Source organism: Formica exsecta, unplaced genomic scaffold (assembly GCF_003651465.1).
Source record: "Formica exsecta isolate Colony F162 unplaced genomic scaffold, ASM365146v1 scaffold116, whole genome shotgun sequence".
Classification (NCBI taxonomy): Eukaryota; Metazoa; Arthropoda; class Insecta; order Hymenoptera; family Formicidae; genus Formica; species Formica exsecta.
The window spans coordinates 1363626-1378001 of NW_021848499.1; the positions used below are offsets into that span (position 1 = coordinate 1363626).

General features: G+C 37.7%; 1 protein-coding gene across 1 annotated transcript in view; it reads right to left on the minus strand.

Annotated features, from left to right (window-relative positions):
- Nucleotides 1-13279: 13279 nt before the first annotated feature.
- LOC115239002 overlaps nt 13280-14376 on the minus strand; it is a 1798-nt gene continuing 701 nt past the window's right edge. The window contains exon 2 of the mRNA XM_029813286.1: nt 13280-14373. Coding sequence (XP_029669146.1) covers nt 13384-14373 — 990 coding nt within the window. The 3' untranslated portion in view covers nt 13280-13383. The remainder of the gene's footprint in view (nt 14374-14376) is intronic.

Sequence of the window (14376 nt, forward strand, 5' to 3'; positions counted from 1 at the left end):
GAAAGAGTCGAAATTGACCTTAATGCGCGGGTCATTTAGCGTAATTGTTTACTTTAATTATTTAGGTAATAACGCGTATCATATTTTTGGGCATGGACAACCACTTTGTGCGTTAAGCAGGTTTATGTAATGGATTTGCTGTATAAAAAAAAAATGGCCTTGACACGCTTGAATAAATTTCGGCCGATATTGCCGTGTAAGTTTTGCCTCTTAAATTGGTTTCGAAGAGCAAACTTTATCGTATCGCGCGGATCCGCGGGTTTTGTTAGTGACCCAGAAGAGGGAAAGGTATTTAGAAGGTATATACACGGCGTCTACGATAGCACAGCAAACCGCAGCGTTTGCCAATTAACGATACTCAAACTTGGAGCACAAAAACTCGGCCGGTTTTACTCAAGATTTAATTGCAGCGGTGCTCCAGCTTATCTGGACGGTTCAGAAAGCGTTTCTTTCAGTGACGCGATATCTTCGATCGCAAATCAGTCTATGCAAGACCGAGCGAACCATCCCAGATTACGTATAGTAACGTGCGAATTACGAACACGCGAATTTAATCGTTGGACAATAAAATACGGGGGTTAGGGGAGAAAGAAACTCGTTCCCGTTTCAATTTTTCTCCTCTTTTCTCTCGTTTTCCCGTTTTTCTTTTTTTCTCACATCGCGATGCCGGGCGCACGCATGTTTAATAAAATGAATATCGCCCTCCAAGGATAACCGCGGGCCGGGCGGCGCAGGCCCGGCACGAAATTAAAAGCAAAACACGGTGGAGAACGCGATATTTCAAAAACAGACCCATGGGTAATTGCATGAAGTAAATTCGAGGTAAGGGTAGAACGGCGGCGGCCCGCGAGCTTAGCACGCGAGAGCGTGAAAAAGACCGACGCGCATAAACGATAATTGCCAGTCGTCCGTGCAGCTCTCTTACTCGCATCTAATTAACATGGGATCCGATTGATCAACAATAGCGGCGAGCGATTAAAGTGCGAGAGAAGCCAAGGTAATGTTCCATTGCAAAGGGTTTTACTGTTTTAACCGATCTTCTTCTATTATTTTCAAATCTATTTATTATTATTTCTTAAAAGTTGAATTTTCTCTCTCAGATGAACCAGCGACTGCAAATATAATTTATGCAAATATTTTAATTAAATTATAATTTTTATTATATAAGAAGATAAATTTTTATTATATATTTATGGTAAAAAATCAGATTTAACGTAAAATGTGATATTGATGCGAAATTTCATATTAGCATAAGGGGAATGCATGTACGTATCTATAGATAACATGAATGTACATGCATTGCGTTATCCCTGAAGAATCCCTAAAATATACGAGACGGGAGAATTGCGGCCAACGCAATAGCTCACGGTAGCAGTTGCATTATAAAGACCGTCCGATACGCATTTTCAAGCTTCACGTACAGCTGAAATCCGTGATTACCGTTCGGGAAAATAGAATGACGTTTTTCATGACCGTACGTTTATTAATTCGCGTGTGCACGCACGAGTTTACCCTCGACGAACTGTATACTAAAGAGTAATAATGCCGTTTCGAGATGGTCCGTGAGCTGCGCTCGAAGTATGCATACTCGACGCATAGAAACGACGCGGCATATGCATTTTTTTCCTGCATATCTCACTGCGAAATTGAAATTGTTGCCAAGATCTCGGTATAATGGCAAAGCGCTGGCAACGGCTTCGTTCGAAATTAGAAAGGCGATTAGAATGTAACAGATACATAATACGGAATATTTAATAGTTATGATTTTTAATTTTAATCTCAAAATTCATGTGTAAACATTAATTTATTGAAAAGCGAATTAAATAATTTACACAAATAAATAACACGTTTTTATACTGTGTACGTGTAAAAGAAAGTTTTTTTTTATAATCTGTCAATGCTGTTGATTTCACATAATTCCGAAATATGATTAACTCACGATATGTGTATATTTTCTGCGAATGAAACGACATTAATCGCACTATATTTTACGGCATTTCTCTTACAAGTACAAATATAATATATAACGATATGAGTGGAACGTATTGCGGTTAACGCCAGAAACAATAGCTTCTCCGTCTCGTAGACATAGATAACGGCATTTCTCCTAGCACACACGATCGATATCCGATACATCACAGTAGTACAGAAAATAACCGATTGCCCTTTCAAACGATATTGTTTTTTCTTCTCTCTCTCTCTCTCTCTCTCTCTTCATTGCCATACAATGCAGTGCCAGCTTTTATAGCCGTCATGCTATTTCACTCGAAAAAAGTGTGGATATGCACGCACGATATGGTTAAATCCAGGACTAAAACATGGGCTCACGCATTTGTGTCTCGACACGCGTTCATCCAGTTAGAGGTATACACATATGGATGAAGAATAACTCTCTCCACCACCCATATCAAGATCGGGAGCAAAGGAGAGTGGGAATGGGGGAGACGGGTTGGCGGACGGGGGGAGGCAGAGAGAGAGAGAGTATCATGCGGATATATTGATTTTTTGTTACAAATAGAAACGCGCGGGACAGACGGCGCAGATAGAATGATACCAATCAAGGCATTGTTGCTATAACGCGATTGTTGGATATGAAATTTCAGAATGCAACACCCGTGTCGCCGGCCCATGCAATTCGGCCGTTCAGGTTTCAATCAGGTTGCGTCGTTTTCGACCAGGAATCCGGCGAACGCTATCATCGCACGTTCTTGCCATGCAGAATTCCGTGTCCGTATTTGCTTAAAATCCATTTTAGACACTCGGAATCTGACGACAGAATCTGCCGACAAATTGTATGCACGATTTGATACTCACACCTTCTCGAAATTATTATTTATAATTGTAGTATTTATAAAATTCTCCCGGGATGAAATGCACTTCGTCTTTATACGTACGCGAGAGATAGTGCATAGTAAACAAACAGATTTAACAATCATAATCCACGATTCAAAACTTTGATTAATTATTCAGGTATACACACAGAATTGGAGATATAATTCCGAATCTAGATTTCCCAGTATCCTACATTTCCTTTATTCATCAATTCTCTCTCGTTTTATTCGTCCACTTTCTTTATCTTCACACATATCAAACTATATTGGACATATCCCTTTCTTCATGTATTACTTGTATACTATGTATACTATTATATACTTGTATTCTATGCCATGAGATACTTTCCAATTGAATTTTCACGCGATCCTTTCACATGATATATATACGCGAGACCCATCATAATTTCTCACTTTGACAAATGCAAGCGAATCGATCCGACACGAGATGACCCTCTTTCTATTGATAAAGTGCCGCTTATAATAATGACGGATTGGAGATTTCTCCTCGTCAAACGTCAAGAGCACCATCGTCCTGCCTGTCTTCGATCTATCTCACCGCTCCTCGTTCCGGGAGTTTGTTTGACAGTCACTTGAAATCTCATGGTTGTCGATTCGCCCATGTCTCGTTGAATTCCCCTTTTTAATGTCAATAAATAAACGCAATGATGAGGATAACGACATATCAGGGATATACGGACATTTATGGTTATTAACGTGATAGAAAACAAATATATGAAAATGACTATAAAATGTTAAATCCTCGATAAATATTTATGATATACAGAGAGTGCAACGCGGGATTGACAAGATTTCTTTCAATTTACGCTTATGATAATATTTTACAACAATATTTTCAAATAATCTACAAAATTTTTTTAAGCAATATATTTCTAATATTTAGAATCGCTACTCTTCTCTCAGCGCTTAATATATTTGAAATAAATATTTGTGAAAAAACATAACCATTTAAATTTAAAAAATAAAAACAATCAAGCATTAAACGGCAAAATTAAAGTTTTGTAAGAGATTTAAAAGCAAGTTTATAAATTTTTACTGCATATTAAATTCTGCAATCCTTTTATTCAAAACATTTAAGTCGGTCAAATAAATTATAGGTCAAGTAACCTGATTATTAGATACAAATAAAAATAAACGTACTTTTAAATTACATTAGCCAAGTCTGGAAAAGATTTAATTTTCTTTTAAATACTATGTGTATATATATAATGTATATAAATTTATAAAATATTTTTTTTCTAAATTTTATAAATAAATGTTTATATATAAATCGTATTAATGAATATTTATAATACGTATTTATAAATCGGAAGGATTTATTTCTTACTTTTACTTTTATTTTTATTCTACTTTTAGTTTATTTCAAACCAATATTGGTTCAAACTTATATTGGTGTTTTAAACAACCCATATTTCGTTTCTATCGATTTGGCAGTTTTTCGTTTTCTGAAGCAGCACTCTTGCGCATTATATAAATAAAAACTTATAGGTAGAAAGGACAAAACTACTGTGATTCGATCGAAAAGAATTTTATTTCGACAACTGTCGTTATAGCACATGATTTTACCGTACATGTGAGTTTATGACAGCGTATCCTTTACGCGCATCCTTTTTCTCTCTCTCTCATTCTCTCTCTCTCTCTCTCTCTTTCTCTCTCTTCGCTCTTTTTTTTCCTTTGTTTACCAATAATCTCCGTCTTGGAACGGTATGTTCTGCTCTATTATGTATACCTTCAAAAAAGTGTGTAATTGGAAATATAGATACGTCTATGCCCTCTAAACGGTCGCAATCGTATGCATGCTCCTCGTCTCACATTCTCTCTCATAAAATAAAAGAAATATTTCTATATACTTTTTCTTATTTATTTTTCTTATTCGTCGTCATACACCACGCCGTTAGACGGATTCTTCCTGCAACACTAAATTACACATTTGTACATCGTTAATATCCTTAAAAGTGATTGCCCTCTTTGGCGGGCTCGTTTTAAGGGTCGTAAACTAGGTCCGATTCCTTACGTATACACGAGCGCTCGATCTATACGCAAATCTCACACATATACACACAAACGTACACATACACAATGAAAATGCATGTACGCGCGCGCACGCAGGATATACAATAACATTCTCTGCTCACTTTTTTAAGGTTGCCAACATCGCATCGATTCTGGTCCGAAGACATATTCAGATTTTAATTCGCAGAAGTTAATTCGCAGTAACAAAATTCGTTCCGAACTAGGATGCTTCGAAACTACTTAGATATGTAGCTACATGGATATGTGTGTGTGAACATGTGGATATGCGAGAAATGTATAAAAATTCCAAGAGAGATTTACATTTTGTCAAATCTAAAGACTTTGTAAAACAATCTCGTTGGCAACTCTATCGCTTTTCCGCGATATTTTCGAGAGATTTAAGTTTCTTTCTTCCATCTGGTTTTCAGTTTTCAGATCCCATATGTCGCAATGATACGTATAAGTTATGTGATATCTTTTCGACTGAGCGCATATATATGCAATACTATTGTTTCAAACAATAGCTTCGACACCATCGGCGTCTTCTTACCATTAAAACTGAAATTTTTATTGTCCGCAATAGAAGCGTAAATATGCGCTCTCTCTTTCTCAGCGCTTCAAATCTACGACGAAAGATATAAAATTGATAGAGGGATTAGAAAATCCGAGATGTCTATTTCGGGTGATAAAAATGGCACATAACGAATGAGAATTAGCGTACATAATCTATTATATTAACAGAATCAACAATTTGTGGTGAGAATTTTTTCGTAGGATTCGCGTGCTCGAGGCGCTTGTTGGAATGAACGTTAAAGAGTTGCTCATTAATGTTATTACTAGCGTTAACACGGAGCACACGTAGCCAGTTACGAACCGCGGCAATGCGACTTGTAACACGCACTCTAATTGTACAAGTGCAGTTTTTAAGGCCGGGATTAGCGTATTACGTCGGTGCATATTTCGAAGCTTTTCCTCGTGCTTAAAAATATCACATATTCTTTTTTAAAGAAATAAACATATGTTACTCGTATTTATTCTTATTGTTAGTAAGTTTTCGTCTCAAATTTTTTTCTTATTCTTCTCGCTTTGAAACGTAATTGTAAAATTTAAAAAATCGAATTAGATACGATAGCGCGATTCTTTTTTTCTGAAAGAGCATATTAGGGCAATTTAGAAGAAACCTACAAAATTTCTGGCATCCCTATCCATACCTGAGTACTAGTATCCGCATTCAGATACCTTCATTCAATAATACGATGCAGATTTATATAGATTATTTACGTGGGTGATTATATAGTTAGATGTTGTATTAAATATTATTCTTGTAATTCTCTTTAACAGATCGGAGAGAATGACATTACGCATCATGAATGAAATTAACTCTTAAAACCACATCGTACATATCTGGCAGTCACGTATATGTTTAGAATTGATTTAAGTATCCTCAGATGCGATATAAATACTATTCTATAAGACGCGAATCGTGGCTTGAAATTAAGGAATACATCCTTTTCTTAAAATTCAGTAGCCTTTTGCTTTTAATTTCTGTCCGTTTACATCTTCTTTGGCATCTTTTCTAATTGATAGAATCTTTTGTAATAAAAAAGAATGTTTCGGGGATTGTAAGAGTTAATCTCGCTTTTTTAGCCAGATATAAAATTAATAATATGGCATACTATTATAATATAATGATAATTAATTTACTGCGCGTATCTCGAATTTGTAAAAAAAGGCTTATCAATGGGTGAAGTTATTGCGAACAAGTGTCTTCCCTTTTCTGCATCTACAATATCATTCATCTTACTTCATATCATTATATTATCAGGCGCGCCGTTAACATAATTCACGATTAGTTTTTCTCGCATCATTTAATTGTCTTTATCATAATGTACGAAAGTACCGTACACAATATTGCCTATATACAAAACTCCACGAATCCGGCAAAATTTAACACTTTGTCTTTTAATCTGTCTTATTTCCTCTCTCTTTCTTTCTTTCGCTCTCACACATACATGCACACTCTTGTCCTATTTATCGTTTTAATTTAAAATACTTCTCGGTCGATTGATAGTTACTAGGATTTATTGTTGCCAATTGTTAAAACAAGTAACACTCGTTTGTTACATTACAATGCAACAACAGGAAACGCCATCCAGAAAATGTATCTATATTCACTGATAATAATGACCCGTAATAACAGATGAAATCTTTGGTCTATATAATAAAGCTATAAGGCCCGTTTCTCGGCCACACATCAATAAGAAACATTAAAACATTATACATATATAACAATTTTTTTTATAAACTCTAATTAAAAATATTTGAGATGAAATACATATATACATACATATAGCTATATAAAATTCATCTGATTTATTTTATTTTATTTTTTTTTTTTTGAAGGGCTCGGAATACCTTGTCTTGGATTCAAAATGTTATAAATCCGCCGCTGCACATAACATTATGTTAATGCGTGTATAAGGTTCCGAAGAGATACGAAAATTCGAGGTGTGTAAATTTTACGAAAACCTGACGTCGAACGTTGCGGTCGCGAAAGCATATTTTCACGCCAGGAGCGAAGCACGAGCTTCTCCCGGCGAGCAAAATTACCTTAAGAAGTGAGAAAATATGTGCACAGGGTTGTTTGCGTTCGTCTCGCGTAGCGCCACATCCCTCTCTCTCTCTCTTTCGGCAGTGTTTCAAATATATTTTCTCGTGAAAATATGCAGACACAGCCGCATTATCGATACTCTGGCATGAGAACGACCGATGTCGTTTGTAAAAGAGAAAGGAAAAAAAATTATACGTTCGTGCATAAATTTAAAATATGTTATCTCTATAAATAGAATGATATCTCTCTCGATGAATAACGAAACTTTCGCGTTTTCAAGTTAATATTTTTTTGATTGAGTTTCATTCTACTAAAACTTTGAGGAACAAGAGAGATTTAAGGGATTTAGTTGCCACAATTATAAAAATATTAAAAATTAAACTAACTCTCTCTCTCTATATATACATATATAATGAATGTTTACTCATATTTTATTAACACTAAATATATTTTAATTTATTCTAAGTTATTGTATAATCATAATATTAAATCAATTGATTGTAAATTAAGTGGATTATATAGAGAAAATACAATAAAATATGTGAAATTTTAATATTAGTCTAATATACGTGCGAATTAATACACGCGTACATGAAATTGTTGAACATAATTTAAATAAATTATTTCATAAGTTACATTCTCATTAGCAAATATAATCGTTATACTTGTGTAGCAGGTCGTCACTCGAATGTATACGACGAAAGTTTCGTTTCACGCAATATTGCACGCCATGTGTCAGTAACTAACTACACGATCATTTGTTTTTCAGAGAATGCTAGGGAATAAATTCACGGCAACGTCTCCCTGTGTCGACTTGGATCGATAATTTAGGAAAGTGAAAATCCCAAAGTCATACCATGATGAGTCTACAAAGCAGCATTATTCCGCGTGTGTACTTGCTAAGTTTTATTATCGAGTCATTCTCAAAGCGCGAAAGTTTCAAGAGAAAACAACCAATAAAGGCCACCCTTAGTTCTGCGATCATTGGGAATCTATTGTTGAAAATGATTCTCACGTAAGATAAAATTTTCAAGTAAATATATATCAAATTTTAAAATATTTACTGTGCCCTACGTGAAATAGAGCACGTAATACGTATATATTTCGCGCATTGATTTTTCATAACATAACTTTTTACAAATCTCAATTTCATGAGCAGTGAACACATGGCAAAAATATTGCGATTGTATAGTTTCCCGGTGAATTGTCTTGTTAGATTACACTATTCGACATGTATCTTGCAGAAATTTTTATCGAGTAGCGCTGTCATTTCGCGTGATCGATTACACCCCGAAGATTCGCACAATTTTGACAGTCTGCCACGATTAATATCGCATATTTTCTTGATCAATACAGCTCGCACATCGAGTCGGTATAAGTTTTAAACCTCACGTGCCTTATAGTCGCTACATAGACAACGAATGTTATCGTTGCGTATATTGAACCGGCATGCGGTGTTGCGGCAGTCAGTTGTGCGCCACGTCGATCGAAAGGTATAAAAAAAAGCTTGTGGAAATCAGATATAAAGACTCAACTTGCACGCAACAGTTGACTCTTGGCTGCTTTGAACGATCGACACATGCCGACATATACGCGAGAATGCTTGAAAAAAAGCACATTTAAAACGAAGCAGATAAGTTAAAAAAATGCAATATATTTGTCAATTCGCATTTTCTCGCGATTCTCAAAATATAAGTTTCCAAGATTAGCGACTCTAAGTTTAATAAGAGGCAACCATGTCCGCAAAACGGAGAAATTCTCGAATTTAAATTGCACGGTTCTTTTTTTTTTTTAAATATCGCGTATGAACGAAACTGCGTGTACAAGTTTTAAACGAAATTTTTTTTCAGAGACGAATTCGGTTCGCACAGATTAACGAACGGATCACAACGAACGATAGGTAGGATTGAGTAACAGCGCATTCCTAAAATTGAAATTGTTACAAAACAAAACTTCCAATAAAAATAAAAAAATAAAAAATAAAAATCGATTCGATTGTTTGGTCGCGCGTTCGATAAGATAACGATTAAAGAACAAGTCGTAGGCAAGTGAATAAATAAAAAAGAAATGGAACTCCGTTAATTATATCAAAATATTAAAAAATAGCATCAACGTCAAATTACCCTCTTTCGTTTTCTTTATATATATAATATTCAACTCGTGTTTATATGAGAGCAGCAGTCGATTCGTCTCAAAGAATTGTAATTATTGTTGCTTGCTTCACATAACTCTATGAATTTTTTCTTCGTCATTTGAGAGACCGGTTAATTACCGTGACTTTTAATTGCAGGCAGTAAAATTGTCAGATAGAAAAATCTCGTGTAACTGTTTTCAGAATATTCAGTGTAACCGTACCAGAACTCGTGTATAATTAACATTGTTCGTTTGTCGTCTATATATTCTCTCCCGTCTTTTTAGATGCAAGAATCAATGCAAATGTCCGGACTATTCATCTCCTGTGTGTATGCGACATATCGTTCGGAGTGACCGCGTTATTTCAGGGCCCTGTTTTTTGATATGTCGGATACGGTTCGAGATCATTGAGCAGAGAAAATCGATCGTGTACCGCGCGATACGCTATACAGTAAAATCGGCGACAAACGCAAAAATGGCTGAATCTCGACCGCATGTATTTTCGACAAACGGAAAACGCGTACGCGCGTTTGACACGAAGGAAACATACATATTCACATACACGCATACACACGCCGCACGAATACATGCTTATATACGGCATACAAAATGAACGCACGTTGACATACTTTAGATGGCGAACGAACGAAACTCGCAACTGGCGGTTTTGACTTATAGTCAGATCGGATTATTTTGCCTCTCTGCAAGGGATGTAAAAAATGCCTCTAGAATAAATTAGCATTTGAAAAATAAGCTTTAATTAAATTGGTCATTGCCAAAAAATATAATGAATTTTTAATAAATAAAATAAGGAAATTAATCATTTTTTTCTATTCATAAAAATATATATCTCTTTTTTTTAAATATGTAAAATTATCTAATAAGACGATTTTGTGAACTAAAAATTAAAATTAAAATTTTCTGCGGAGGTTTAAAAATTTATTAGCATTTTATGGAACTGCTGTTAAAAAAAAACACGTTGTTTACTGATAATTTTGTCAAGTTTCTTATTATGATACTGAAGTAATCATTTAATTTAGTGCAAAATTATTTTTAATGAAAGCATAGTAATTCGATTTGACAATACGACGATGCATCGTCGAATGCATGGATCGACAGAGACTCACTTATTGTTAGACTCACAAGACGCTATGTTAAGCATAACCCAGTCAATCAATCGCGAAATCCAATTTTAGTGATTGAGCAATAGTATACATTCGCCCGCGATTGATTTACGGGTTTATCTTTCTCTTCACATAGTCTTATATAATTGATTCTAGTGGATCTGCAGCGCACATATAAAAGATAAACGATCGAGATTTACAAATATACTGGATTTATTGTCACAACAACATATACTTAGAAATGTGGTATATTCCCCATTAGAAAAATTTTAAACATTAAGATCAAACATTATGAATATTATTGAATTATATCGATCTATTGTCTGGATTTCGTATAACAATTATTTTTTATTAGTGATAAAAATACTAAAAATAAATAAATAACAGAAAATAATCTATCATTAGAGTATTGAGAAAAAAACCATATGTTACTAAATTGTGTATTAAATTAAATAAAAAAAAATTCAGTCAGGTTTGTTTCATTTATACAAAATAACATCGGAAAATGGATTCGTATCGGTCAAAAGCATTGCAAATTTAATATCGGATATTCGAAAAAAATTGAGATTATCCGCCAACAAGCCACGATCGCGATCAAATCGGGGAGCATGTCATTGTGAGTATAAATCTAGAACAGCATCTGCCGTTTATCTCTCGCTCGATCGTTTTCGCAAGGCTTCGTCTCGAACACGAGAGCCACTCGGACCGGCCACTCGAAGCAACAATATAGGCTCGCCGGTCCGTAATCGTGAGTTTGTCGACCGAGGCTTCGAGGAATGATTCAACGAGGCTACTTCCCGATCGAGAGAACATTTTGCCAACGCGCGAGTTTCCAGTCCCGCCGAATTAATAATCCATCGTATAACCGTATTTTTTTCTTCTTTTTTACCGAATTGACTAGAAAAAATCCGCGAAATACTTCGTAGCTTATAAGCGTCACTTTTTCACTTCCTATGTAACTCTGCGCGTCATTCTCATCGTCTTCGTAGTCTTCGCGATCGCCACTTATCATCTCAAGGGGAGTCATCTAACGCTTTTTATTTCGGGAAATCTTACGGAAATCTTCCGCGATTCGCCGACTTTATGGCTTAGCTATGATACAAATGTATTACCCGTCGATATTGTGCTGCACGACCGCCGAGACAATGACGTGACCGGCGTAGCGTATCACTTCCTCGTCTCTGACTCGGTGCACGCTGTATGTATGCACTTCCTGTATGCACTCTGCCTGTGTGCGTGTAACACGCGAGACATCGCTATAGGTGACGACGACTTCCGGTCGATCGTTGCAATCTCTCATTGTTGCATTATACAGAGTGCTCCAGTGAAAAAAGATCGACACTTTGAAAATTGATAGTATTAATTTCATTGCAAATAAAAAAAAAATAATAATAAATGTATCTCTAATTTGAAACGATTATTGCATCGACGAGAGGGATTCTCAATTGTAAACTTGAAAATGTACATCATTTCTTAATCATGTGAAACTTTATCGTCAGTCATAATATTTATATATTCTTAAATGCAGACTCTCATAGAGAAAACTGAATTATTCAGATTGTTTAATTATTGACGGAAAATACATCTACAAGCAACATTTTCTTATTCGCAACGACAGACACTATCGTTCCAAACTATTGTTGGCCTTTTTTCTTGGAGCATTCTGTACAAATTAACATTGTCGAGCACTGGAAACAATCTCTGCGACAGATGTACGTACATATCCGAATAAATGGAACCGAATGTCTACCAACTGATCGCACTGCACGTACTTGGAGTGATGCACACAAGATTATGTTATTAATTACCATGCATACAATGGCCGCTTTGAAGAGTCACCACTATAAACGACGCTTGCTCACAAGTGTGAACACAAGCGGCCGGTCTCTTCGAGAAAGAGGAGCCGGTTGTTTTGTCGTGTCGTCTACCAAGGTCGTGTTAATCGCACGCGATGACCCTAAATACAGTTTATTCGGGACCGAACAAAACGTATATCACGATGTATACCCATATGATGTACATAGACCATAGGATCCTCGATGATATGATACGTCTCTTGTTAAATTGAAGCCGATTCGAGTTAACTATGAGTAACGAGTTAACTACGAATCGATCTTGCGAAAGCTCCCTGAATGTCTAACTTTTCGATTCGATTCTTTATTTATAGCAATCTTTAGCGATAAACTCAAATGTATTGCTCTCGCCTTGCCTACCGGTACCGTGCGATTTGTATCATACCTTCCTGATTGTAGGGTACTATTGTGGTGCTGATTTGAATCCGTATCACTGATTAAATGAGATACTGGGTAATACCGTTGGATAAAATATCGTACCTTCGATTACTGTATGTACGATCATGAACTCTGGCGTATATTTTCGTCCGCAGAAGCGGAGAACTGTGTCTCGACCGTGTCCTTTCGCGCACGATAATGGCGCGCGATATCGGTCATCGTCACACTGGTCGCGATCACACTCGAAGCGAGATTTGTCCGACACACATTCTTGCTCCTGTTTCACTACTGCCCGTCCGGCACTCGCGAGGACGATTTTTTTCTTTTTTTTTCTTTTAGCAATCGGTGTCGTCCTCCTGATGCCTCCTACGCAGTTCCAGGTAACGGTGCCGGGCGTCGCAGTAATGAAGTAGCGGTACCTAGACATCGGTGCCGGTTCCCTCCTGGTAGCCCTCGTCAGGTGAGCTGCGCGTGGATCCAAGGACGCGTTTTAACGCTGAGACCGGCGGCAGCACCGGGACGCCCTTCTGCCAGACACGCATCTGCTTCGCGCCGGGTGGGAACTGCTCGACAATTGGCGCCGCGACCACCGCGAGCTGTTCCTTCGACGGATACGCGTTCACCGGGACGGTGGACGTCCTGCCGCAGGTGGTGTCCCTGACCTCCCACAGGCAGCTGGAGTAAAGCATCTTGCCAGCGTCATCCATCGTCCCGACGCGGCTGTAATCGGCGACGCCGTAAGACGCAATGTCCTCGGCGGAGCCACGCCGGGTGTCCCTGATGAGATCCGGATTATCGATCGGCATCAGGGACGTCGTAGATGAGAAACACCCGGCGCCCGGTATCGCCGCCACGCCGGACTGATTCTGATCGTCGAAACGGCTGATGGTACTGTATTCAGTCTCCTGCACCACAGCCGCTTGCGGTCTCTGCACGTAACTCAAGTGTAACGAGGCGGGAGGCTTCGACTCCAAGGCGAACGACGTTGTCTCGATCTCCTCGTGCTTCCTGCGAGTGGTCGATGTAGCGGACGGTAGATTGTTGTCGCCTGCGCTGCCGTTGCCGGTACCATCACCGGATGTTGCCTCCATCGCCGCCGATGACTTGACGTCCTTCAGCGGCATTCGTCGCAGGCGCACGAATAGCACGAGAATGATCAGCAGGATGATTAATATGAGCACGACTAACGCGGCCGATATACCCGCGATCTGGCCCGAGCCCAGAGTCGACATACCCGCGGTTCTTAGGGACACGTGCAAGGTGAAATTGGCCTCGACGCTACCGGCGCGGTTTTCGGCGACGCAGTAAAATTCGCTCGAATCCGCCTCCTGGGCGTTGGTAAGGACAAGAGTGCTCCTCTTCCTGAATTGGCCCTCCTCGAAGATGAGAATCTTTTGATAACTGCTGAATGC